The sequence below is a fragment of the Mycena indigotica genome, assembly GCF_014461135.1.
Source record: "Mycena indigotica strain 171206Taipei chromosome Unknown Mind.scaff0009, whole genome shotgun sequence".
Lineage (NCBI taxonomy): Eukaryota > Fungi > Basidiomycota > Agaricomycetes > Agaricales > Mycenaceae > Mycena > Mycena indigotica.
This window is the reverse complement of record NW_023503008.1, coordinates 1,765,458-1,790,319: the sequence shown is the minus strand read 5'-3', so window position 1 is coordinate 1,790,319 and position 24,862 is coordinate 1,765,458. Positions and strand designations below refer to the sequence as shown.

The 24,862-nt window shown below is 49.5% G+C and overlaps 13 protein-coding genes across 13 annotated transcripts; 7 read left to right on the top strand and 6 right to left on the bottom strand.

The window, feature by feature from the left end:
* Positions 1-136: 136 nt before the first annotated feature.
* On the top strand, positions 137-2,223 carry MIND_01046100 (uncharacterized protein; the record flags this gene model as incomplete). Its single annotated transcript, XM_037367047.1, has 15 exons — positions 137-205; positions 273-452; positions 502-573; positions 625-640; positions 689-802; positions 849-904; positions 956-986; positions 1,033-1,123; positions 1,165-1,307; positions 1,356-1,386; positions 1,432-1,469; positions 1,517-1,780; positions 1,831-1,939; positions 1,995-2,004; positions 2,050-2,223. The coding sequence occupies 15 exons, from the start codon at positions 137-139 to the stop codon at positions 2,221-2,223; spliced, it is 1,398 nt and encodes a 465-aa protein (XP_037216441.1).
* Positions 2,224-2,302: 79 nt separating this feature from the next.
* MIND_01046000 (uncharacterized protein) lies at positions 2,303-4,070 on the top strand (the record flags this gene model as incomplete). The annotated part of the gene is made up of 6 exons (XM_037367046.1): positions 2,303-2,320; positions 2,370-2,583; positions 2,634-3,368; positions 3,416-3,623; positions 3,669-3,976; positions 4,027-4,070. Exons 1-6 carry the CDS (start codon positions 2,309-2,311, stop codon positions 4,068-4,070), a joined length of 1,521 nt encoding a protein of 506 aa, XP_037216440.1. The 5' UTR covers positions 2,303-2,308.
* Positions 4,071-4,096: 26 nt separating this feature from the next.
* MIND_01045900 (40S ribosomal protein) lies at positions 4,097-5,113 on the bottom strand (the record flags this gene model as incomplete). Its single annotated transcript, XM_037367045.1, has 2 exons — positions 4,097-4,905; positions 4,960-5,113. The coding sequence occupies 2 exons, from the start codon at positions 5,111-5,113 to the stop codon at positions 4,097-4,099; spliced, it is 963 nt and encodes a 320-aa protein (XP_037216439.1).
* Positions 5,114-5,207: 94 nt separating this feature from the next.
* Positions 5,208-7,512, top strand: MIND_01045800 (uncharacterized protein; the record flags this gene model as incomplete). Its single annotated transcript, XM_037367044.1, has 9 exons — positions 5,208-5,338; positions 5,387-5,436; positions 5,481-5,619; positions 5,671-5,689; positions 5,741-5,919; positions 5,966-6,398; positions 6,447-6,904; positions 6,955-7,133; positions 7,184-7,512. Exons 1-9 carry the CDS (start codon positions 5,280-5,282, stop codon positions 7,510-7,512), a joined length of 1,845 nt encoding a protein of 614 aa, XP_037216438.1. The 5' UTR covers positions 5,208-5,279.
* Positions 7,513-7,623: 111 nt separating this feature from the next.
* On the bottom strand, positions 7,624-9,029 carry MIND_01045700 (Replication factor C subunit 2; the record flags this gene model as incomplete). Its single annotated transcript, XM_037367043.1, has 6 exons — positions 8,942-9,029; positions 8,766-8,893; positions 8,632-8,711; positions 8,305-8,580; positions 7,844-8,252; positions 7,624-7,788 (listed from the first exon to the last, which is right to left on the bottom strand). Exons 1-6 carry the CDS (start codon positions 8,976-8,978, stop codon positions 7,624-7,626), a joined length of 1,095 nt encoding a protein of 364 aa, XP_037216437.1. The 5' UTR covers positions 8,979-9,029.
* Positions 9,030-9,096: 67 nt separating this feature from the next.
* MIND_01045600 (uncharacterized protein) lies at positions 9,097-11,653 on the top strand (the record flags this gene model as incomplete). The annotated part of the gene is made up of 8 exons (XM_037367042.1): positions 9,097-9,242; positions 9,297-9,434; positions 9,482-9,767; positions 9,815-9,961; positions 10,017-10,079; positions 10,126-10,459; positions 10,514-11,194; positions 11,244-11,653. The coding sequence occupies 8 exons, from the start codon at positions 9,097-9,099 to the stop codon at positions 11,651-11,653; spliced, it is 2,205 nt and encodes a 734-aa protein (XP_037216436.1).
* A 21-nt stretch (positions 11,654-11,674) lies between these two features.
* On the bottom strand, positions 11,675-12,473 carry MIND_01045500 (uncharacterized protein; the record flags this gene model as incomplete). Its single annotated transcript, XM_037367041.1, has 5 exons — positions 11,675-11,769; positions 11,820-11,899; positions 11,956-12,205; positions 12,252-12,388; positions 12,436-12,473. 5 exons carry the CDS (start codon positions 12,471-12,473, stop codon positions 11,675-11,677), a joined length of 600 nt encoding a protein of 199 aa, XP_037216435.1.
* A 23-nt stretch (positions 12,474-12,496) lies between these two features.
* MIND_01045400 (Importin N-terminal domain-containing protein) lies at positions 12,497-16,562 on the top strand (the record flags this gene model as incomplete). Its single annotated transcript, XM_037367040.1, has 17 exons — positions 12,497-12,646; positions 12,702-12,803; positions 12,854-12,926; positions 12,973-13,079; positions 13,129-13,479; positions 13,528-14,085; positions 14,132-14,369; positions 14,421-14,506; positions 14,555-14,678; positions 14,722-14,774; positions 14,823-15,026; positions 15,080-15,293; positions 15,351-15,580; positions 15,631-15,778; positions 15,825-15,926; positions 15,974-16,274; positions 16,325-16,562. Exons 1-17 carry the CDS (start codon positions 12,509-12,511, stop codon positions 16,560-16,562), a joined length of 3,267 nt encoding a protein of 1,088 aa, XP_037216434.1. The 5' UTR covers positions 12,497-12,508.
* Positions 16,563-16,689: 127 nt separating this feature from the next.
* MIND_01045300 (Translation machinery-associated protein 20) lies at positions 16,690-17,422 on the top strand (the record flags this gene model as incomplete). Its single annotated transcript, XM_037367039.1, has 4 exons — positions 16,690-16,724; positions 16,778-16,930; positions 16,975-17,072; positions 17,130-17,422. Exons 1-4 carry the CDS (start codon positions 16,714-16,716, stop codon positions 17,420-17,422), a joined length of 555 nt encoding a protein of 184 aa, XP_037216433.1. The 5' UTR covers positions 16,690-16,713.
* Positions 17,423-17,455: 33 nt separating this feature from the next.
* On the top strand, positions 17,456-18,516 carry MIND_01045200 (Translation machinery-associated protein 20; the record flags this gene model as incomplete). The annotated part of the gene is made up of 4 exons (XM_037367038.1): positions 17,456-17,600; positions 17,646-17,785; positions 17,830-18,017; positions 18,072-18,516. 4 exons carry the CDS (start codon positions 17,456-17,458, stop codon positions 18,088-18,090), a joined length of 492 nt encoding a protein of 163 aa, XP_037216432.1. The 3' UTR covers positions 18,091-18,516.
* Positions 18,517-18,559: 43 nt separating this feature from the next.
* On the bottom strand, positions 18,560-19,228 carry MIND_01045100 (uncharacterized protein; the record flags this gene model as incomplete). Its single annotated transcript, XM_037367037.1, has 1 exon — positions 18,560-19,228. The coding sequence occupies one exon, from the start codon at positions 19,226-19,228 to the stop codon at positions 18,560-18,562; it is 669 nt and encodes a 222-aa protein (XP_037216431.1).
* Positions 19,229-19,873: 645 nt separating this feature from the next.
* On the bottom strand, positions 19,874-22,616 carry MIND_01045000 (TPR-REGION domain-containing protein; the record flags this gene model as incomplete). Its single annotated transcript, XM_037367036.1, has 9 exons — positions 19,874-20,095; positions 20,141-20,269; positions 20,326-20,443; positions 20,491-20,849; positions 20,902-21,276; positions 21,330-21,723; positions 21,777-21,981; positions 22,034-22,207; positions 22,256-22,616. 9 exons carry the CDS (start codon positions 22,614-22,616, stop codon positions 19,874-19,876), a joined length of 2,337 nt encoding a protein of 778 aa, XP_037216430.1.
* A 53-nt stretch (positions 22,617-22,669) lies between these two features.
* MIND_01044900 (Rhodanese domain-containing protein) lies at positions 22,670-24,590 on the bottom strand (the record flags this gene model as incomplete). Its single annotated transcript, XM_037367035.1, has 6 exons — positions 22,670-23,029; positions 23,079-23,698; positions 23,752-23,933; positions 23,988-24,325; positions 24,375-24,460; positions 24,512-24,590. 6 exons carry the CDS (start codon positions 24,588-24,590, stop codon positions 22,670-22,672), a joined length of 1,665 nt encoding a protein of 554 aa, XP_037216429.1.
* Positions 24,591-24,862: the final 272 nt, after the last annotated feature.

The following is a 24,862-nucleotide window of genomic DNA, read 5'->3' as shown; positions in this document are numbered from 1 at the left end:
AATACTTCTTATATCTCCATAGAGACGCAGAATCACGAAAAGTGTCCTGGAGTTGGCGTTGTGAACCGAGTAGTAAGAATAGCCAACGATTTGTTGAAAACTGCACAAATCACCAATAACCAATTGCCTGAGCACGATGGAAACACGAGACATATTCTACCCTATATGTAAGGCCGCGCGTACTTGTTTGGTTGGTGTGAAGTGCGTGCGTCCTGGCAGAAATGGGACTACTCACGTGCTGAGATAACGCGTTGTCGTTCTCTTCCATCCAGCTAACTCGTAGCGACTCGCAGCCAACCTCATCAGCTTTCGTCCCTGCCACTTCCAACCCCTCAGAGACGCTACGGCACTACTCCGACTCACTGCTGTCGACCAATATGCCTTCGCTCTACATTCCAACGCTCCTGGCGGGTCTTATAATAACAGGCTCTTCCAATTCTCTATGGACCAAGGTCGCTGTCTCATTCTTTGTCACCAAGCCCACTTTGACCTCCATTTCAGTACCAAGATCAGCAGTGTGTGGAAGACTGTGATACCGCGAACCCCATTGTGTTCGAACAGCCTGTTTTCCAGGTTTATTCTTTCAGCCTGTTCTGCTCCCCCCCAAACTTACACGGGTATTAGACTCTGCAGATGTTCCGTACGTCCTATGTTTCCGTGGCAAATGAACTCTCACTCTCGTCTGCAGTCGGAGAAATGTTATGTTTTATTCCGGTTCTGTACTTTTGGTACACCTCCAGAAGCCAACCTATCCAGCTACCCATCAATGATGACACGAACAAGGACGTCAGGACCCTTCGCGGTCTGAATTCCTTCATGGTGCCAGAGAGCTGTCTGACATGAATTAGGATGGAAGATACTGTTACTGGCCATTCCAGCTCTGTGCGACCTTACTGGAACGACGGTTTGTACCATAGACCCCTTCTGAGTCTCGACTCTCACACAAGATCCAAAGCTGATGAATATCGGACTGCTTTTCACACCTGGTGAGTGCAACAACAACGCGTTAGTGCTCGACTTGAGTTGTTATAGTCTCCATCTATCAAATGACACGGGGTTCCTTGGTCCTGTTTGTCGGAATCTTTAGTGTGCTTTTTCTTCGGCGTCGCCTTTGGCTTTACCAGTCAGTGCTTCACTTAGTCTGAATGTCACTCACTTTTACAGATGGATTTCTCTTATCGTGGTCATGGGAGGTGTTGGTCTCGTTGGTTTTGCTGGCTCTCTCATCAAGGACACTGCCAAAGAACTTCTTGGCCTGGTCGACGAGGAAGGAAATGAAAAGCCTGAAGCGACACAAGTCCTCGTTGGTAAGGACCTCTGCTTTGTTCAGACACTAGCTTTCTGACTGTGTCTAGGCATTTTCTTTGTCTTTTTTGCGCAACTTTTGTAAGCATCATCTCACATTACACCGCAGTCTCTCAACTGTCGCAGCACGGCTACCCAATTCGTTGTCGAAGAAAAGATCATGGGTATGTTAATTGTAGACCTGCAATCAATCTCCCCTCATCAGACATAGGCCACTACTCCGTCGAACCGCTTGTCGCAGTTGGATTCGAGGGCTTGTTTGGCGCATTAGCGGTCTTACTCATTATGCCCATCCTCTCTATTCCGTCCGTAAAGGCCATATCGCCGTTTTTCGATCTCCCGCGTGGATGGAGCCAGATGATCAACACTCCAAGTGTCCTTTACTCGAGTGTGGCCATTGCTTGCTCTATCTCCCTTTTCAACTACTTTGGATTAAGCGTAACACGACATGTTTCGGCGACTGCGCGTTCACTAGGTGTGTCTTGTCTTTTCCATTCACAGTTCGACGTATAACAGAGCTTGTAGCTGACACTTGTCGCACACTCTCTATTTGGATCATCAGCTTAGGCTTGGGTTGGGAAAGATTGCTTTTCCCTATTTCCCTCTTGCAAGTCACTGGCTTTTCGCTGCTCGTGTAAGTTAGGTTCAGCGTGGTTTCGCAGCGACTTATTGATACCCCTCCGTTCTAGCTACGGGACCGTAGGTTATGTTGTACTTACTCTGGGCTGAGACTGACTTTGATAGTTCCTCTTCAACAATCTCGTTACTCCGCCGAAGTTTATTCGACCCCCTACACCAACTGTTGATGCTTCCGAGCGCGAGGCACTTCTGGACGAGACAGCGGCCTTGCCAGCTGATGTTGGGACAGGTGGCTTTGACGTTGTTCCCCAGGGTACAACAACGACACCTGGTCCTTGAACTTGAGATATTAGCACCATTGTAATGTACTCGGAGAATAATAATGATGTCTAGATGATGACCACCATCAATCGCGAACTTGACCATGAACGCTCAAGTACGTGGCTCGAATGACCCTTCCCCCTTTTCACGAGCCTATTTCTCAGAGGCTGCCGGCCTTTCCTCCTCTTGAAACGGTTGAGCGTCTTATCAATGTCGAAAAGCTCGGCAATTGCGTTCCTGTCTATGTCGAAATTCCCGCTGACCTCTTGACACCCTGCATCGCGTACCTCCGGATCGCAAAGGATTCGAAATATAGCTTTCTTCTGGAGTCAGTCCTGAATGGAGAGAATGTGGCGCGCTATAGTTTCATCGGGGCAGGTCAAACGTTAGTCTGTTGCTTTAGGATTCGTTGTTCACCGTCTTCGTAGACCCAATTAAGATAATCAAGACTGGACCGGGCCAGGAGTACACGGGCGATCCTATGACTTTACTCCAACGTGAACTGTCTCTTCACAAATACATCAAGATCCCAGAAGTGCCAACTTTCACTGGTGGTGCTATCGGCTACGTTGCGTTCGACTGCATTCAACACTTTGAACCCAAAACAGCATGCCAACTCGTCGATCCTCTTGGAATTCCTGAAGCAGTTTTCATGCTTGTCGACACTCTCCTCATCTTCGATCATCTCTTCCAGACCGTCAAGGTCGTTTCACATGTCTTTTGCCCCAAGAACGCAGGGACGGTCAATTTGGCTTTTGTTTATCAAACTGCCGTCGCCAAAGCGCGGCGTTTGGCCAAATCTCTCTTGACGAGCATCACTCCAGAGCCAAAACAACCACCAATAATACTCGGACAACAAGCAACATCCAACGTTGGCAAGGAGGGCTATGAGGGCTTCGTAACGACGCTGAAAAGGCATATCATCGCAGGAGACATCATTCAGGCAGTTCCTTCCCAGCGCCTCGCCCGCCCAACTTCGTTGCATCCCTTTAACGCATATCGACATCTGCGGCAGGTGAACCCCAGCCCGTATATGTTCTACCTCGATTGTGGCGAAATCCAAATCGTAGGCGCCAGTCCAGAGACGCTCTGTAGAGTTGAGCATAACGTGGTATATAATCATGCAATTGCTGGGACCACAAAACGCGGCAAGACACCAGAAGGTACCACCAGTTTTAGTCATGAGTTTCGGTTTCTTACCTGCGTTTAGAGGACGAAAAGCTAGGTGCAGCCCTCCTTGCGTCTGAGAAAGACCGCTCCGAACACATCATGCTCGTTGATCTGGCGAGAAACGATGTTAACCGTGTTTGCCAACCTAAGACAGTCAAAGTCGACCATTTGATGAAGCTGGAAAAGTTCAGTCATGTCATCCATCTTACTTCCCAAGTTTCTGGCACCCTACGCGAGGATAAGACACGGTAAGTATCGGTTTTGAATGCAACTGGCCTTCTGAATGCATCCAGGTTTGATGCTTTCCGGTCAATATTCCCAGCCGGTACTGTGTCTGGAGCCCCGAAAATCAAAGCGATCGAAATAATCTCCTCCTTGGAAAAGGAACGTCGAGGAGTCTATGCAGGAGCTGTCGGTCGCTTCGACTTTGCCGAGGACGAAATGGATACCTGCATTGCTATCCGCACCATGACTTTCAAAGACGGGGTAGCTTACCTACAAGCTGGTGGCGGAATCGTATTCGATAGCGAGGAAGAAGACGAATATGTGGAAACACTGAACAAGCTTCAAGGAAATGTTAGAGCGTTGGAGGTAGCTGAAAGTTAGTTCCGGGTTCACGACACGCTTTATTGGATGCTGACAAGAAGCTAGGGCACTGGGCGGAGGTACAAACCGCTGCTCCGAGAGCAAGATGAATTAGGTCATTAGAAATACTCTTATATTATTCATCCTCCTCCGCTTGAATACCTTGACCTGGAGGTGCATCGTCACTCTCATCTTCCTCTAATTCTTCGTTCTCCGCCGCTTCTACCTCGTCCCAGAATGCTTCATCCTGCTCTTCCTGTTCATTTTCTTCCACGGCTACTTCTTCTTCCATACGCAGAGCGAGCCCCTCCCGACCTGCAATACTAAGGATACCCGCGATGATTTCCGCCGTTTGTGGACTTTCATCATTGGCCGGTATTGGGTACATAACAAGTCGTGGGTCGGCATCCGAGTCGATAATGGCAATCGTGGGAACATGGGCCAAGGCACATTCGCTAATGCAAGTAATGTTGGCTAGAGGGTTGAGAAGAACGACAAGGTCGGGGGTTGTGATTGTTTCTTTGACAACTTGCTGAGAGTACATCTCAATCGTGTTTGTCAACGTCCCCGGAATCCACCGGTCCGAAATATAGTAGCCCTGCTTGCCTATACGGCCAGCAGCAGCTTTGACAATCTGGCGTAGGTCTGGTCTTGTGCCTACAAACAGAATTTGCCCACCCGCAAAAGCGACGGCGCGAACGAGGTTGGCTGCCCGCTTCAGTAGAGGGACGGTGTGTTCAAGGTCGATTATGGTTGACTTGGCGCGAGTTCCGTATGCATAGGGCAGAAAATTTGGGTTCATCCTTGAATTAGCATGACCAAAGTGAGCACCAGCGGCAAGCAGGGATGACACGGTCGCGTTTGCTATTGGGCGACGGATGTTGTCTCGTAGTCTGAATGCAGTTTCTTGCCTGCGATTTGAGCCATAGTTAGAGAATATGTCGACTGGGAAGTAGTTAGTAGTCTGATCAAACAAGGACGGATGGAAAATTTACTCACTCAGAGTGCCGACTTCAGCGCGTCGAACCTGATGATTAGCCCATTCGTCTTGGGTCCTAATAGGACGCTCCCCAAGCGATGTGTCTTCCGAGAATAAACGTAGGTGTCGCGTCGAGGACCGACCTACACGGCGTACAACAGACTGACGATACATACACAAGTCACATTGTCACGCATGTCTGTTTTCGTCATAAATCAGTGCCTAAAGCGTATTATTTTAGTCATAAACTGTCTCTATTCGACCAAGTACTCCCACAGTACTCGTGACAACACTTTTTTTTCCTCTTCCCTTCGACCTCTCTTTTCCAAAAGGCTCGACCATGTCTCTCGAGGATGTTTTCGACGGTGCTGTCGGCATCGATCTCGGTACCACCTACTCGTACAACTTTTACTTGAAGCTTTGGCTTGTTTCTCATCTTTGCTATAGTTGCGTGGGTGTCTGGCAAAACGACCGTGTCGAGATCATCGCCAACGACCGTCAGTGGTTAATCTCCTCTACTACTATGGCTCATCTCCTTCAGAGGGTAACCGGACCACACCCTCTTATGTCGCCTTCTCGGCGGAAGAGCGTCTCATTGGTGATGCCGCGAAGAATCAGGCTGCGATGAACCCTCGCAACACTGTCTTCGATGCCAAACGTCTCATCGGTCGTCGCTACGAGTAGGTCTTCCCATCTAATCGGTCGATATCAGGCTCAATACAGTGTTTCAGTGACCCAGACGTCAAAAAGGTCATTGTTTGATCCCAGTTTTTTTTTCGGGAACACTGAAGCTCTTCACAGGATATGACCCATTGGCCATTCGAGGTCATCGAGAAGGACGGCTCCCCTCTTATCAAGGTCCAATACCTTGGGGAGGAGAAGACCTTCAGTCCACAGGAAATTTCGTCCATGGTTCTCACGAAAATGAAGGAAATTTGCGAGGCTAAGCTCGGCAAAACCGTCAAAAAAGCCGTAGTCACGTTAGTTATGATTTTCTCTCTCTCGCATCTAAATCGTTCGCCCCAGTGTCCCCGCTTACTTCAACGACTCGCAACGACTGGCTACCAAAGACGCTGGCGCCATCGCTGGCCTCGATGTCCTCCGTATCATCAACGAGCCCACAGCTGCTGCTATCGCCTATGGTCTCGACCGCCAATCGAAGACGGAAAAGAATGTGCTGATCTTCGACCTGGGTGGAGGCACTTTCGATGTTTCTCTCCTCAACATCAGTGGTGGTGTTTTCGCCGTCAAAGCGACGGCGGGTGACACTCACCTTGGTGGTGAGGACTTCGACAACACCCTTCTCGAGCATTTCAAGAACGAGTTCAAGCGCAAGTCCAAGCTCGACATTTCTGACGATCCCCGTGCTCTCCGTCGCCTGCGTAGCGCTTGCGAGCGCGCAAAGCGAACCCTTTCCAGCGTCACACAAACGACCGTCGAAGTCGACTCGCTCTTCCAGGTATGTTTCTGCTATCATTTGGACGCACTTTACTGACGTCTTGTCTAGGGAGAGGACTTCTCTGCCAACATCACTCGTGCTCGTTTCGAAGAGATCAATGCCGCCATGTTCAAATCTACGCTAGACCCGGTAGAAAAAGTGCTCAAGGATGCTAAGATGGCCCGCGAGAAAGTCGACGACATTGTTCTTGTTGGTGGCTCGACCCGTATTCCCAAGATCCAGGCCCTTGTTTCCGAATACTTCGGTGGACGCCAACTGAACAAATCCATCAACCCTGATGAGGCTGTCGCATATGGTGCAACTGTACAAGCCGCAATTCTGACCGGCCAGACATCGGACCAAACCAAAGATCTCCTCCTCCTTGATGTTGCGCCTCTGTCTCTCGGTGTCGCTATGCAAGGCGATGTTTTCGGTGTTGTCGTTCCCCGCAACACTCCCATCCCCACGAACAAGTCACGTGTGTTCACGACCGTTGAAGACAACCAAACCACCGTCACATTCCCTGTGTGCGTCGTTTCCGTCTTGTATGCACGGCCTATTTATGTCTGCTTTGTAGATATGAGGGTGAGCGCACCCAGTGCCGTGACAACCGTCTGCTTGGTGAATTCGAGCTCAATGGCATCCCACCCATGCTCCGTGGACAAGCAGAACTTGTTACCACTTTCGAGGTTGATGCCAATGGTCTCCTGAAAGTCTCCGCTCAAGATCGTGCTTCTGGTCGCAAAGCCTCCATCAGTACGTGAACCATTGTGTCCTATTGCAGCGACTGACATTTCTTTCGAAAGGCATCACCAACTCGGTCGGCCGTTTATCATCCGCTGAGATTGAGCAAATGATCAAGGATGCTGAGCAGTTCAAGAATGCTGACAAAGAGTTCTCCGCCCGTCATGAAGCCAAATCTGACTTGGAGGCTTACATTCACCAAGTCGAAGGCACGATAACATCACCGGAGATTGGCATGAAGTTGAAGCGGGGTGCCAAATCGCAAGTGGAGGCTGAGTTGGCGCGCGCTATGGAGAAGCTTGAGATCGAGGACTCGACGGCGGATGAACTGAAAAAGGCCCAGTTATCGATCAAACGTGCCCTCCAAAAAGCCACAGCCGGAATCCGGTAGAGTCTCTATTGTTGTATCACGTGGCTTTGTGAGGAGCGTTAGAGATGCAGCCACCTACCATTTGTACTCCGCTTCATTTTGCTCTACTTTGCATATAAAATCACACCATTGCTATTCTCGACTTATAGTTTTGTGAATTCGAAGTGCTACTTCAAGAATCCACAACTCCTCGTCCGCGCCATCGGTCAGAGCTTTGTCTGCTTCGGCAATTACCATGGCGCATGTGGATTTACTGCGCCCACTGAGTGTGGGATGCAGAACTATCAGGTCATGAAGCTGTTTAGGCCGGATTAGTTTATCTCGTCTCGCGGATGAGCTTTTGTGCGCTCACTTGGGTAAGAAGCTGGGACGCCGAATAACCCTCTCGAATGAGTTCCTTCACTTTTGCTTGTACTCTTTCAAAACCTTTACTGCCATCTATTTGCATGGAATCAATGCCCAGTGTGGCTGCGAAATCGGCAACAACAGAATCAGGGACGACTCCTGCTATCTCTTGAATGTCGGTGGAAGTTATAGGTGTGGGCGGGTTTGTTGATGAGGACAAACGAGAGGCTGACTGGAGATACGTTATCGCACGGCGCAAGTCTCCGGTGGACGTTGAAATGAGCGCGTCAATAACAGGCTTATCGACGGTGACACCTTCGGCATTGGCTATATGCGTAAGACGTGAGCTGGACGAGTCGGAATCAAGAGGGGTGAAGCGGAATTTCGAACAGCGGGACGCTAATGGCTCGATGATACTGAATGAACCCCCAATGAGCTACAACGGAAAAATTGAAAAGAGAAACGGACCGAGTAACATAGTTGCAGACTAAGCAGAAGCGAGTAATGCGAGCATGGTTCTCCATTATACGACGGAGAGCGCCTTGTGCATCTTGTGTCATGGAGTCGGCTTCGTCCAAAATAATGATTTTATAAGGTGGGCATGGGTAGGTGTTGCCATCGGAGGCAACAGTCTGTGCGCGTGGTGTTTGACGGGCAAAGTTCTTGATCTTTTCGCGAACGATGGATATTCCTCGCTCGTCGGACGCATTCAACTCCAAGACTCGATTGCGAAAGTTGTCAGGGCTGGATGAACGCGTCAATCAACCTGAAGAGCGTGTTGAGTGATCCATATACCCGAAGAGTTGTCTTGCAAGAGCCAGAATAGTCGAAGTTTTCCCGGTTCCGGGTGGCCCATAAAAAAGCATGTGAGGCAACTTTCACAAAGCTCAGTCTCTCTCTGTTCCGCAAGGATGGTAGAAAGACTTTACGTTAGTGGATGTCAATGTCTTCTTCAGAACAGCAACGGTGTGTTCTTGAGCAGAAACATCGTCGATAGTCTTGGGTCGATACTTCTCAACCCAAGGCTGGAGCGCGGGTTCTGATGCATTACCAGAGACTAGCCATAGTCATGAGTCGATATGACGCGTTTGAAGAAAAGACACGCCTTTAGTAGCGGGTTTGGCTGTTTGAAAAAAAGCCATATTGTGTCTGTGTGAGTGTGTTGAGAGGATGCCACCGACAAGGTGGGAAGAACGCGAGAGGTCACACCGTGACCATCGCTCACCCTCCTCCTCCACGCCATCACTTCACATACAGCGTATGGCTGCCGCCTCACTGTTAGATACCGTGCCACCGCCTGCCGCATTTGACGCGTCGGCCAACGCGTTAAACTCATCAACTTCTTCCCAACCACAGTCCATTGCTGAGCTTCGGAACGGAAAAGTCGTCTTCAGACAGAAACCACTGTCCTTCGAGAAGCACTCAGAGACTCTCCGAGGCATGTAGACATGTAACCTCAGCGCTCATATACTGATATTCGCTCCAGAAATCGTCAAATTCCGTGAGTTATTGGAGGACCGCGTCGCCAGGAAGGCAGAGGGTCTCACCACTATCCCCGATGAGCACAAGCCCGTCATTGCTAAGTTTGTGCATGACAGGTAAGTATTTCTGAGCTGAGATTTCACTCTCTTAGCATAGTCAATAGCGACAAGACTCTGTCGGCCCTCTGCAAACATCTCCTACAAGAACTAGTTCCAGCGCAAGACGAAGATGGAGTTGCAGCAACAACCCCGCCTCTAACCACTGCTGTCCTGGAGCCCACTATCAAATCCATTGCCAGTCGAAACAACTATGGCCTCGACGGGCTGCCTGGTGTAAAAGCACCTGCAGCAGTGTGCGTTTGGCGATGGGAGGTACGACCGTGCCACCTTGAATGGTTGCCGAAGAATTCTCGCGAGAAAGCGGAAGCACGGATTGCTGAACGGGTACAGGTGTGTCTGCCCTACCATTTGTAATATCATTCTCAGACTGGTCCAAGGCGAAACTGGATCTCAGGAGACAATTTGATGCGCTATCGAAACCTGAACAAGATAGCATTCTTGACCCTAAAGGTATATCGACGACCATAGACCTCACTGGGAACTCCCCTGCTCCGAAGGCCAAAGACAACGAGGAGAATGATTCGGCAAGTTCTCGCTGCTGTGGTAGTTTGTGCCTTCCTCTCTAAAGGTCATCCACAGGGCAATAATGCAGGGAAGGTTGGACGGCCCAAGAAGCAACCCGACCCGGAAAAGCTCGCAAAGGTTCACACCATTCTAAGTCCTGTTCACAGTGTTGATATTGTCCAAGGAAAAGGAAAAACAAGAGAAGAAAGCGGCGAAGGCAGAACGCGAGCAAAAGGAAAAGGAGGCCCAAAACAAATCCCGAAATTTGATGAAGAGTTTTTTCAAGACTTCTACAACGTCGAAAGCTGTCCCAACGAAGACCAGCGCAGATGAGCAATCAGTCGACGAAGTGTCGCAGTATCAAAAGACCTTCAAGCCATTCGTCCTGAAGAAGGATACGCACCTGGCACCAGTGAACTGGTTTGCGAACGACCCTCAACCACTGAGATATGATGGAGATGTCATTGTTGTGGACGATGAAGAAAAACCCTTCGATTTGTGTCATCAGACCACAAAAGGTGATGCTCTTCTTTTTTTGGTCAGAATTCACCCCACTGAAATTCTCCTGTTAGAACGTCTGCAATCAGTCATCGACCAACTTGGTCCATGTCAACGCCGAACCCGCATATCCATTTCATCGAATGCACCTTTGAAAACTGCCTATGGGGTGTCTGTGCGGGACCTTGTTGCCCAACTTAATGAGGCAGAAATTGCTGGTGACATCGCGCTTGTGCGATCTCTCGCCTCCAAGCTTTCTGACCGCGCCGCCGTGCCGGCGAAGGTTCTCATCTTCACTGATGATGTCCGTCCTGGTTATTTCGGCACTTGGACTCGAGATTCCCGCATCATTGGGCCTCGCACTGCGCTGAAACGCGATGTCGCCATGTTCGACTACGACTATGATAGCGGTGAAGAATGGGAAGAAGAGCCCGCAGGGGAGGCGGGCGACCTGATAGACGATGGGGAAGAAGAGGATGTTGACGGAGACGACCCTGACTCGGATGCAGACAGCTGGCTGGTGGATGACGACCAAGAATTATTGGAGTCGCCTGACAATAACACCAGCAGAGGTGCCTCACCTGTTCCACTACCACCCCTAAAGCGCAAAGCACAACCAGAAGACTCCCAAATATCGAAAAAGCGCAAACTTGTTGTTCCTCTGGTTCCCTTCGCTCGTGGGCCTTGTTGGGAAGAAACCATTGGGAGATGTGAACACACCTTATTCAATCCCTACCGATTACAGCTACTCAACGGTGTGCATTTCGATGCAAATTTGACAATTGTCTAATAACCACATCTCAGATACACCTAGCGGTATTGATCCATTCACTTTTGTTTCAAGGGTCAGCGAAGGGGCTGGTCGCGGCGCTCACAACAGTACTAAAATCAACCACAACGACGGCTTTGTCGTACCACTTTTACCAACTCGTTTCTTGGGCCAAGCGGATCCGCCTATACCGCAGGTGCCCAAGCGAGTGGGTGCAGCCCCCAAAACAGTCTTCCCAGACGCACACATGCCCCATCTGTTGAAATGTATCACCAACACTCAAACCGCCAGTCTACCCCTTCTCGTCGATGTGATTTACCAGGATTTACGTGACCACAAGGTGAAGAAGAATTCGATCGAGGCAAAGGTCAGGGAGGTCGCCGAGAAATGTAAGCTCCAGAAGGTGTGGGTGGTTAAGGAGAACTTTCGGGTACTAATACAGTAGCTACAACGAATCACACTAAGACTATAAGCACATTTGTTTCCATAAGGCAGCAGTATATTCCATGTCGGTCTTTCCAGTGTTAAAGGAGACATCGTGGATGTCGCCAGATTGAGAACCTGATTCCAGTCGGCCCACGAAGGGTAAAATCGCATAGAAATGGACGTACGAACGAGCATCTTGGTAACTCGACCCTGTTTGTCAACAACTGGCTCGAAGCCAAGTTGTTTGTAAATCATAAGACGGAGGCTGTCAGATGGGTGAGTTGGGAACCAAGAAGAAGCAAGCAGAGGGTATTTGCTAACGCAGCACTGTCCAACTCCCGTTGGTGTTCAGCAACCGGGTCCTGATCTTCCAATTGTATGACCTTCTCCTTCAGAGTAGCCAGCTCATCCTCCTTGCTAGCGACAAGTCTCTCGGTCTCTTTGATTGACTTTCCGAGTGAAAGTCGGTTATCATCAAGAGCAGACAGCGTGCTATTGTGGTTTTCGACTGAGAGCACCGTGTTGGGACGCGTCGCAGATTGGCGAGCTGAATCGCGTATCTTCGAAAGAGCTACGCGACTTTTAGAGTGCAGAGCAACGAGGTAGGAGCGGCAAGCCTTTTAGGTTGGCGTGAAGCTCCTCTAGTTCTTTCTTGCGTTTGGTTTCGGTGGCGGCTATTGTCTCCTCAGCGGCAGCCAACGTGTAGAAATCATCATCTGGGTTCATGATCTCCCCAACGGCGCGTACTGCTTTACTATTAGTAGTGAGGGAAGCAGTACCAGCGCGGAAGTAAAGTCGTACATCGCCTCCCCAAACGAGATCGTGGTTGCAGAAGACATGCCGACTCACGTGAACGCTCTTGCCACCAGCCGTCATGGAGGTTAGCATCTTTCGGTGCACCAATGTCGCGCTCACTTTTGCTCTTCAGGCTATCCTGGACTTCTCCAGAGACTTCGATGTCTCTCTCATGGACCGAGTCTCCATGGCTTTCTACAAAGGCACTGGTCCCGAGGTAAACTTGCTGCTGGTGCTGCTGTGTTACATGCCTAACTGCTCGCCTCATATAGCAAGCCGCGGCTCAAGAGGTTCTCACTCGATTCCAAGAAAATACGGATGCTTGGACAAGGGTGCCAGACATTCTTGAGCGGTCGACGTTCTCGCAATCCAAGGTTAGCCACAGCTGATACGATACTTTTATCACTTCCTAAGCGACACAAAGTACATCGCTCTACAAATCCTCGACAAACTCATTTCCACGCGATGGAAGGCTTTACCCGATGGTCAAAGACAAGGTCGGTTGTCGCTTCGGAACCAGATCTACGCTAAACGAGCATTAAGGGATTCGTAACTTCATTGTCGGACTTACAGTCAAAGTCGCCTCCGACGAGGCCACGATGCGGAAGGAAAAGACGTTCGTGGATAAACTCGATCTTACTTTGGTCCAGGTGTGCCTTTCAGACTCCTCATTTTGTCATCGGCAAATACTTGATTCAGATTTTGAAGCAAGAATGGCCACACAACTGGCCCAGCTTCATAACTGAGCTCGTCGCTTCCTCTAAAACGAATCTCAGTTTGTGCGAGAACAACATGATCATCCTGAAACTCCTCTCCGAGGAAATATTCGACTATTCTGCTGAGCAAATGACGCAAACCAAGATAAAGAACCTCAAGAACCAGATGTGCGGCGAGTTTTCTGAGATATTCAAGCTATGCCAGGAGGTGTTGGAAGAGGCCCAAAAGTCTTCGTTGATCAAAGCGACTCTGGAGACTCTGTTGCGTTTCCTCAACTGGATCCCTCTTGGTTACATTTTCGAGACAACGATCATCGATTTGTTGCTGAATCGCGTGCGCGTCTTGACTTCATTGTTGACCCTACCCTCATCCAAATAACAGTTTCTGGAAGCCCCAGATTTTCGCAACGTCACACTCCAATGTCTAGCCGTTATCGCGGCCCTCAAAGTTGGCGTTGAATACGACCCAAAATTCGTCATTCTATTCCAAATGGTCATGACCTCGATCAATCGTATGATCCCACCTTCAACCAACATTTCGGACGCGTACAACGCTGCGGGTGATGCGGGCCAGGAACTCGTTCTAAACCTCTCTCTGTTTTTGTCCAACTTCCTTTCCAACCACCTTCGCGTCGTAGAGGGAGAAGCCACCCGCGATGTCCTTCTCAATGCCCATTTGTACATGGTCAAGGTTTCTCAGGTGGATGAACGAGAAATTTTCAAGATCTGTCTGGAATACTGGCTAAAACTGGTCTCCGACTTGTACGAAGAAATTTCGAGCCTTCCTGTTGGCGAGTCCGGAATTCTTATGGGCTTGAATCTAGGCTCTGGAGCTCCACAGAGCATGCTTGGGACTATGTCGATGCGGAAAAATATCTACAATGACGTATTATCTAATCTTCGGCTAGTTGTAATCGAGCGAATGGTCAAGCCCGAAGAGGTACGATTTGCTGTCTAAAAACGCTATTTCTGATGAACCAGTACAGGTTCTGATCGTAGAAAACGACGAGGGTGAGATTGTCCGCGAGTTCATGAAGGAAAGCGACACCATTGTCTTGTACAAGTCGATGCGGGAACTGCTCGTCTATCTTACTCATCTGGATGTGTCGGACACGGAAAGCTTACTCACCGAGAAACTCGCAAAACAAGTGGACGGGTCAGAATGGTCGTGGAACAACCTCAATACGCTATGCTGGGCCATTGGATCAATATCTGGAGCGATGAGTACGCCCTCTATCCGTTCTGCCTAGATATTTTCACTCACGCTTGCTGCAGACGAAGAATCAGAAAAGCGCTTTTTAGTGACCGTGATCAAGGATCTACTGGGGTTGTGTGAAATAAAGCGCGGGAAGGACAACAAAGTAGGTCGCCAGAAACACTGAGCTTAAGTAACACTGATCAGACTGTAGGCTGTTGTTGCCAGCAACATTATGTATATCGTTGGTCAATACCCGCGGTTCCTCAAAGCGCACTGGAAATTCCTCAAGACTGTCGTCAACAAGCTATTCGAATTCATGCACGAAACCCATGAAGGTGGGTTTATCATTTTCTTGTAAGCGCTTAGTAACATTGGCAGGTGTGCAAGACATGGCATGCGATACTTTCATCAAAATCGCTACAAAATGTCGCGTGAGTTTCTGTCAAGATTTTGTTCTCCAAGGCCTAATCTGCTTCCAGCGTCACTTTGTGGTGCTCCAGAGCGGAGAAACGGAACCATTCATCGACGATATTCTGCGTTCGCTGCATAGGATCACTGTGGACTTGTCGCCGCAGCAAGTTCATACCTTCTACCAAGCTGTCGGTTGGATGATATCTGCTCAACCAAACAAGCCACAACAAGAAAAGCTCATTGCGAAACTGATGGAGCTACCCAATAATGCGGTATGTCGTGTCTGTGTTCGACTTTCTCGAGGGTTGACAAGAGCACATATCAGTGGGACTCATTAATGGCTCAAGCCGCGCAGAACATGGATGTATTAGCCAATCTCGACAACATCAAGATTCTCTCCAATGTTCTCAAGACTAACGTGTCGGCGTGCACTTCAATAGGCAGCTTTTACCTACCTCAAATTGGCCGCATCTTTCTCGATATGCTGGGTCTCTATAAGGCGGTTAGTGGTATTATTAGTGAAACTGTAGCGAAAGAAGGTACGTGCCTACCCTTCTTTCCTTTTCTTTTCTTTCCGGCCTTCATCGTCGTATCAGGGTCGATCGCCACGAAAACACCCAAGATACGACAACTTCGCACAGTGAAGAAAGAGATCTTGAAGCTCATGGACACTCATGTCAACAAAGCAGTGGATCTGGAGTCAATGAACGCCAATTTTATGCCGCCATTATTAGAAGCAATCCTTGGAGATTACAGCCGCAATGTTCCGGCTGCTCGCGACGCGGAGGTGCTGAATGTCATGGCATCAATAACATCATGTCTCGCGGTAAACAACTGTTCTTCGCAGTCTATCAGTCAGTCTTGACGATAATGCAGAATCTGTTAACACCTCAAGTGCCAGCCATCCTCGATGCAGTCTTTGAGCCAACGTTGAATATGATCAATCAAGATTTCGCCGAGTACCCCGAACACCGCACGGGCTTCTACAAACTTTTGAAAGCCATCAATCTGAGCTGCTTCCCTGGTCAGTTACTAGACAGTCAGGCTCAAGTCCGCTCAATTTGCTCTAGCCCTTTTGACAATGACCCCTCCGCAATTCAAGCTATTCATGGACAGCATTAATTGGGCCATCAAGCATACCATGCGTGACATTGCAGATATTGGTCTTGGTTGTAAGTTCTTGCCCCCTCCGAGTTGGTGCAATTCTAATTCAGCCCAGTATGCTTTGACGTGATCAATAACTTCGCTGGCGCAGAGACCACTGTCGCGAACGGCTTTTTCCAGCAATATTTCCTCAGCATCGTTCAGGACATATTCTTTGTTCTGACAGACGCAGACCATAAGAGCGGATTCAGGCTGCAAAGCCAGGTTCTCCAACGCATGTTCCAGCTGGTCGAAATCAACGCTATTCAAGTGCCGTTGTACGACCCTTCACAAATGTCTGAGCCAGTGACGAATGCGGTCTTCCTACGACAGTATTCGGTCGATCTGCTGCACAATGCATTCCCTCATGTCCAAAAGTACGTCGGGTCAAATAGGTCTGATATAAGCCTGATAATCTCCCCCCAAGAACGCAAGTAGAATCCTTCATGGTGACTCTGGGGGAGCAACACAACGACATCAACCAGTTCAAACTCGCCTTGCGGGACTTTTTGATTCAGCTGAAAGAGTTCTCTGGAGACAATGCTGAGCTATATCTAGAAGAAAAGGAAGCGGAAACACAACGGAAAGCGGAGGAAGAGCACCAACAAGCGAGCCGAATTCCCGGGATGCTCAAGCCCTCCCAGATGGACGACGAAGACATATAGACCCTTTCTTCATACTCACTATAACGCTGTCTGTAGTAGTAGCTAGCACTCACAACTAATAGTCACACAAACTGTAACTGTAATACCATAGCAGATTTTTTTGGTCACGAGTTCAGGGCGTCACTCACCTTTGTTGTTGCGATTGACGTCGATGTTCAAAAAGTATCCCGATTCGTTTTCCCGCTACTCGTTCTCCAACCGCAACGGGGTTTTAGATTCCAGCCATCGAGTGATATAGCGGGTCAGACTCCGGTCAAGTCTTCTGTGCAACGATCTATTCGGAGCAACGTGCTTTCGCAGTGGAAGATTGAGCCCGAAACATTGGAGGCCATCTGGCCAAAGAAAGAGGGCCTAGTGCACGTAAAATGGTCAGTCAGTTCATGTCCCTTTTGTTCCAATCTCAAATGAGCAGTCGCGAGCACGTATCGATCTACACACTCCATGGCGAGCCTCTTATCTTCCAACATTTTGATGGGCCACTATACCCCACTCTAAGACTGCTCCATAAATGTGAGGCTCTCCCCCTCCTCCTGTTGAATTTTTATTTTTTTATGTTTGCTCTCCAAGACCCACACGTGCTGCCCGCGGTCAAAGTCGACCGTGGCGCTATACGATTCCTCCTTGCGGGGGCCCACATGATGTGTCCTGGCCTTACATCAGCAGGCGGGTATCTCCCCCCCGCCAGCGAGGCGTTGCCGGCAGAGACACCTGTAGCGATACTCGCAGAAGGAAAAACGCATGCAGTTGGGGTGGGCATCACGAAGCTGGGCACGGAGGAAATGAAGTCGATCAATAAAGGTGTTGCGGTCGAGACAGTCACGTATCTGGGAGATGATTTGTGGGCGGTACAGTCTTTGTAGTGGCTTACTTCTTGATCAACAACAACAACAACAATGGCCACGAGCTTCAAATACCATGATTTCACGCCAGTGCTCCCTCGGAGAAAGCGGAAGCCCGCACAACGGCCGCAATTGCTGACACTGGTCAAGCAGGCAGCCGAGGAGCTGAACAAACAAGACTGGAATGCATCTTGTCAAAGTCTGTTCGTTTCTCCATAAGATAAAGCAAAGCGAACAACATCAGGGCTGCTACAAGACCGTCTGGATGCCCTCTCTGTGCCTCCAACCAAAATTGTCTGTCTGGGCCTCGGAAGTCCTTGCGCATCAGCCAACTCTCGTGCCCAACTCGCCTTCTTACTTGAGCTATGTAAGACGACTGCGATCGTGAGTATTCTTTACTTCCCAGGGCAGATAACAATGACCCTCAGGAACACGCCCAAGTCGCGTTGTATGATCCAGTTTTCTCGCAAGAAGACGCTGCCTTATTTGAGCAGCTCGGGCTGACGCTCTTGGCCGATAAGCTGGCAAGTCGCTTTTCCCCGTCATCCTACCCAAGCTCATCATTCTGCTTACTTAGGACGGCGGGCATTCACTCGACTGCCCAACAATACTATGGGTCATTCCCTTCCTGTCTTATCGGCGTTCATTCAGACCAAACAAACCATTCTAGATGCCGCATTGTGATATAGAGCTCTACGAGGCCGTGCTTGCGGCCAACTGGTCCCACGAGCAGCTCGCCGATATGACCCTAATCGCGAATCGGTTGGCGGATTACGTAGACAAGTGCGTGGGATCTAAACTCTAAGATGAAAAAAATGATGAACTTTTGAAGCCACTCAAAAACAAAGCTCGAAACGAGGGCACCCCATTTACTCAGCATCGCAGCCGTGATGGAGTGCAAACTACTTCCGCCCTGTTCTGCGTTATCAGCGGCTTTCAACAATATCGCAATTCAGTGGGTCACCGCCGAGCAAGACTTTGTCCTGAAACATCGCAACGAATTTCGGCCGTCGGACCAGGAGCACCGAAATAGATCCCGTGAGCATGTTGATGCCAACAACCAAACAAGTCTGGAATTCCAAGATACCGAGAGAGAGAGAGAGATAAGTAAGTAAATGGACGAGTCATAGAATATAGGTACGAGGAAGAGAGAGTAGTCTAGCACTCTGAGTAGTGGGGAGAATTATGGGCAAATGGCAGAGGATTAAAATAGTCCTCGTCCTCGTCATCAATATAGATGTGGGGTGAATGGCGCAAACTGCTGTGTTCTGGGGGCAAGGGGATGGAAGCAGGGTCCAACGATGACAATGATTGTCCAGGAGTTGTGGGAGCATCAGACTCGTCGTCTGACGTATCTTCTATCGCGTCTGGGACTGGAGGCAGGTCGTCAAAGTCGAAGTAAGGCAAAGGGTCAACATAGGGTAATGGCGGTGGTGGTGGTGAGTACGGGGGATATGGTACAAGAAAAGGGTAGTAGCACTGATCTTCCATGGGTGAAATGGGGGAGAGGTCCTCGTCGTTGCAATCAACCGACTCGTCTTCTTCTTCACCGAGGGTCTCCAGAAGGGAATCTAGCCAAGCAGCTTCAGAAGCTGCAGCTGGGCTCTCCATAAGGTTGCCAGCATCAGGGAACATAAACGAATCGAGCTCGTCGTCTGCCTCGTCGTGTTGAGCGGGTAATGCATTAACTGGTGGCGGCAGGGTCTGGATTATCGAGTTTTTTAATAACACCCAACGGTGGAGGCTGAAGCTGTCTTTGCTGTCCGAAGAAGACGGCACTCGCGACAGCTTGGAGCGCGCCAGGGTGGAAAGGTTGGTGGATGTCATGGAGGGTGGAATGGGGACTGGAGTTATATGAGAGACTGACACGAGGTGAGTGCATGTCAGAGGTAGAGAGAGAGAGAGACTGACTGGGTTTTCAGCGGTGTATACGGTCGACGATTACAGGTTCAAAGAGTAGGCAGCCGTTGTTGGAGGTGCGAGCGAGTTTGTTGACCATACTTGTTGTAATGTGTACCCGGCGGTCAACGGGAAATGGGGTCTAGTGGCTTATGAACGCGAGGCAACTAGGCGAACATGGTTGAAGGGAGGAGAGGAACGGTTGCCGGATTGGGGGGGACTACCGCTAAATATAATGATCGGAAACTCTGACTCGTCACCTCGGACAAAAATGTCGCATTTTTCGACAAAAATCAAACCACGACTTACGTGTCTTGGACGTCTTCAGACGTATCTTTTCAGTTTTTCAGACGAAAAATCGGTCCCGAATGCCTTATCGCGCCAATTCAACAGCTCCATGGCCAAATCCAGCAGCCCCACCGGCGGACTTGCGGTCATACCCGCCTCCTGTGACGCACACAAAACAGACTTGTGACGTTTGTTTGGGCAAACAAGACGTTAGAATCACAACATCAGAGAAAAGAAAAGGAAAAAAAATATGCTATGCATCAGGTACAAATGCTACTCTATTCGTCAACCTTCGTCCATACGATCTTCAGCACTCTCGTCCTTTACTGTGTCTAGTAACTTCTTGATTTTAGACAGACTCTTGGGCGAAATGTCGCGTGCAATTGCCAGCAGTTGTGCAGCCTTGACCTCATCTCCCAGGAGTCGGTAAACCTTGGCGAGCTGGAACACAACGTTCGACTCTTCTGGTGATGTACTCCGCAAAGTCTCCAAATCCATAACCGCCGCCTAAGGTACAATGAGTGGGAATGGAACAAAGAAGAAGAGACTGACATCGTAGTTCTTCGTCAGGATAAGGATTTTGGCTCTCCGATACCGCACCAGCGCGTTTTCAGGGGCTAACCTAACTGCCTCATCGAAGAGGGCAAGAGCTGCATCGCGATCGCCTCTTCGTTCCACTGTCTATTTCACCAGTGGTTCTCAGGTTAATATATCGAGCCAAAGACCGAAAAACACACCATGCCCACACAACCCAATAGCACGGCATTACGTGGATGAATTGCCATTGACTTGCGATAGTGGTACTCGGCCAGTCGGACCTTGCTCATTCGCAGATAGCACGTGCCCAGTCCATACCTGTTGCAATTAAAAAATCAGGTTTAATGCGAATCAGGTAGACTTGCCATGCATTATAATGCCTGGGATCAACCCTTAACGCTGACTGGAAGTAGGCAATTGCCCTATCTAAGTTTTCGTCAATCGACTCGTGTCCGCTAAGGGTGTACGCGTAAGCACAAGACGGATCCAATTGAGCCGCACGGCGAAAGCATGTTAAAGCTTGCGCTCGTTCTTTCTGCAGAGAAAATAAGTTCCCAATGGCAATCCAGGCCTGTGAAGACTTGGGGTCGACACTGAGAAGCTCCTGAGCAAGGAAAGACAGTTCGACGTTGCGTTGGAGATGCCAAAGCAAAGTAGAATAGACCTCCATATCCATGAGACGATATGGTTCCAGCATCCGAAGGGAACGGAAAGCACGCTCAGCCTGCAGCATATAATAAGATTCGCAGACAACACGCTATATAATAGCACCCTACATTTGCGTATTGAAGTTGCTCATAATGAGCTTTCCCAGCCATAGCGAGCACGAATGGGGTGCGCTGTTGCTCGTTGGGGAGTCGTTCCAATTCTGCGAGGCATCCAGGAGGATCATAAAGAGCTAAAGCCCTTGTCGCAGTGGCGAATTGACGAACAAGTTCATAAACATGGTGGTCTGCAAGTTCCCATTCGTAAGCATCTTGAGCAGCCTGCTCATGGGCAGCGGTCCAATTACTTGGAGATTGTGACTTTTCGGATCGAGGGGATTGGGCGAAGGGCGGGGGTGAGGGTGATTGATAATTGTCTTCCATGTCGGATTCAACAGTGGTCTTGGTGGTCTGGGTCGGTTGGCGACGACGGCCTCTTGTACTCGTCTGTCAAAATGGTTGGTTGGACAGCTGTTGTGAAGAAGCATTGGTGGATATACCTTTGAGACATAACCTGGTTTTGAAGAGGTGCTATTGTTAGGGCGTCCGCTCCGTCGAGTTGTTGTCGTGCTTGAAGAAGTCCCAACATGATTGTTTGAGCTACTGGCAGCTCGTGACGAAGTTGATGGCTGCGAAGAACGAGCCGAAGATGAGAAGAGCGAGGAAAGCTTTAGCGCTGGGCGAGAGCCTGCCTTTTTCAGAGGTTCATCAACCGACAACTTTGACGGCTTGTTTGTTCTACTCGATTCTTGTTGAGGCGCGGCTGATCGTAACTTCTTGGCTACGGGTCCTGCTTCATCTGCAGATGAGAGCGGTCTGGAGGGGTTTGACTGTTGACGGCCTGGCGGATGGACTTGTTGGAAAGTTGTATCTTGCGGGTAGAATGATATTTCGCTATGAACGTTTATTTAGTCGAGTACTTGGCTTGAACAACGATTTTTACTGACATGGATTCGTTGCCGAGGGGAGGCATACGAAAGGGCATGGGTTGGAGTGGGCGGAATAGGCTTCCTGAATTGGCAGTATCTGGAGTGAAGAATCCGGCTCCAGAAGCAACGGGGACAACAGGCTTTGGTTGTGGGTCTTCTGACGGACCACGCTTGGTAGGAACAGGTCGAGGTGGAAATATTTCCTCGATCTCCGGAACAGTACCTCGAAACCAATTTAGTCCCACACGACGTGCCATATAACTGACTAGACGCACCAACAGCGCATAACCCCTCGAAAGCCTCAAAAACAAGCGGATTTAATGTCAAAGCCTGACGGAAATTGACAGACGCGTCTTCAAGCAGGTTCCCTTTCAACGCCATGTTTCCCGCCCGACATCGAATTGCGGCTTCATCCGGAAAGGATCGAGCAGTTCGAGTAGATTGTGAGGCTAAACAGGGAGTATTCAGACGCGTCAAAGTCTTCAATCAAGGCGTACATGAAGAGGCAGAACTCTGGTCACGGAGACATTCATCCAAAGCCTCTTTTGCTTGTCGATGGCGACCCAACGCCGTACAACACTTGGCTTTGAGCTCTAGACAGCCCGTGCATGGGAGGCCACGAGGGGCTCTGACAAGATGGAGCGCTGAATGGGGCTGGCCATGTCTGAGAAGAGCGGTGGCATAGAGGTGGCGAGCATCTTCGTTACTCGAGTCTAATGCGTAATAACGTTCAGCATAGAAAACCGCAGTCTTTGATAGGTCCGAGTCAAGACACGACCATACGAGTGACTGCAGTCGCTGCCCAACCGCGGGCGGAAACAACGACATCAACGCGCGAACCGGAGCAGATTTGATCATGTGACCAGTATACACTGATTATTTTTCCTACTTTTTTAATTTTACAAAATTGTCTAATGCCCGTGGGGATCTGCTTCTTGCTTCGGCTCTGGGACGCATTGAATCGCGTCATCAATGCGCAGTAATGAGACCGCTGCTTCGAATGCCGACTTGAGACTCTTGACTTTACTCATTGTTGGCTCTAGCACACCAGCCGCGACATTGTCCCTCACGTCTCCATTCATAAGATCCAGCCCATATCTCAGTAGCGCCTTTTTCGGGTCACCCACAGGCGCGTTTTGAGCTGCATTGTGGAATGACCGGAGTTTGGCCACAAGCTCTGTCGAGTCTTTTGCCGCGTTAACTGCCAATGTTTTCGGGATCGACAACAAGGCACTAGCAAATTCGGCAATGGCAAGTTGTTCTCTTGATCCCTGTAGTCTAGAGGTCATCATTGTGGCTTTGACCAAGTGATAAGCTTACCAGGGTTGTGGCAAAGTTTTCGAGATAGATGCTCAGCGCTGATTCAACAGCACCACCACCAGGGACAACCGCCCCACTCTCCAAAGTACGTTTGATGACAGACAAAGTATCATGCAAGGCGCGCTCCATCTCGTCAAGCATGTAGTCGTTGGCACCACGTAAGATTATTGAGGCAGAGTTGACCACTTTGGTGCCTTTGACAAGAATGAGCTCGTCGTCCGAGATGCGCTCTTGGATGACCTCCTCCGCTGTCCCAAGATAGCTGGCCTCGTATGTCTCTTCTCCTTCTAAATTTGCCAGACTGGAGATTAGTTGGCCACCAGTTGCCTTTGCGATCCGACGAAGGTCTTCCTTCTTACACCTTCGAACGGCCATGGCACCAGCCTCGACGAATTCCTTCAAACACAGATCGTCAATGCCCTTGGTTGTCAGCACGACATTGGCTCCTGCAGCAAGAATCTTCCGTATCCGCTCAAGCGTGATCTCTGACTCTCGTTTGCGAATCTCTTCCAATTGGTTTGGGTCATCGACAAGAATTTGAACACCAAGTTGCATGCGCGCTTTTTGGAGGTTGATGTCTAAGCAGGCGATCTTGGCGTTCGTTATCCGCTTTTTCATTGCTATTGTCAACAAAATGAGCTTTGTTCGCGAAGAAAAATGACCTGAGACGCACCTTGACTGGCCACAGTGCAGTTCAACGCATAACCTGGTACGAATATCGACTCCCTTGCGCTCCTCCCGTGTGCTTTGAGAACGTTGACTGCCTTAACGGGGTACTTGATATCACCACGAATGTTAATGGACTTGACTGCGAGCATAGCGTTCACAGCCATCGGAGCGAACAAATCATCGTCACTGTGCCGCTAGGGTCAACGAAGAAAAGCACAGAAAGAACCAAACAACCCTCACCTGCCAATGATTTTGCTCGACATGCTCGTCTTTGCCGCGTTCACTAGTGCATCTCGCCCCAGGGCATCCACTTTGACACTGAGTTGGTCCTGCATGAATTTTACGGCCTCCTTGCATGCTAGCCTGTAGCCAGTGATAATGGTGGTCGGATGTATTTTGGCTTTGACGAGCTCATTGGCGCGTCGTAGAAGCTCTGCAGCAATGATGACAACAGAGGTAGTCCCGTCTCCGACTTCCTTGTCTTGTTTTTGGGCCAGATCGACAAAGATGCGACCAGCTGGGTGCTCGACGGAAAGCATACCGAGAATGGTTGCGCCATCGTTGGAGATGGTCACTTCCTGAGGAGATTGAGCCACATAGCGGAAGAGAGTGTTAGTAGCAACGCACCCCGATATTATCAACCAGCATTTTGTCCAGACCTAATGGCCCCAACGAACTCTTCAGAATATTGGCGATGGACAGGGCAGCGATGACTGCGATCGGTATGAACAAACCGCGATTATAGGGAGGAAAAGAAAACAGACCATTCTGGTCGCGAATATCTTGGCCAGAAACGCGGTCTCCACCGAGGAATGCACCAGCTCTAGGATCGCGTTGGAACATGAGAAAGACGCAGACGCTGATGGCATCACGAAAAAAACTGATTGCGGCTTCCAGCGACCATAAATATTAATGGCAAGAAGATACACGAGAAATGGTAACAGTCCATGGCGTGTCTACATCGAAGGTAGGTACAACTACATCGGAAATACACAACCGTCAAGCAGTTGTCGATGCGTGTGGAGAGAGGGGAAAAATGCTGAGGTAGATGTGGATTAAATCAGGAAAAAAATTGGCTTGAGCAAAATGAGCGTCGGTGAAAAAGAGTGACAATT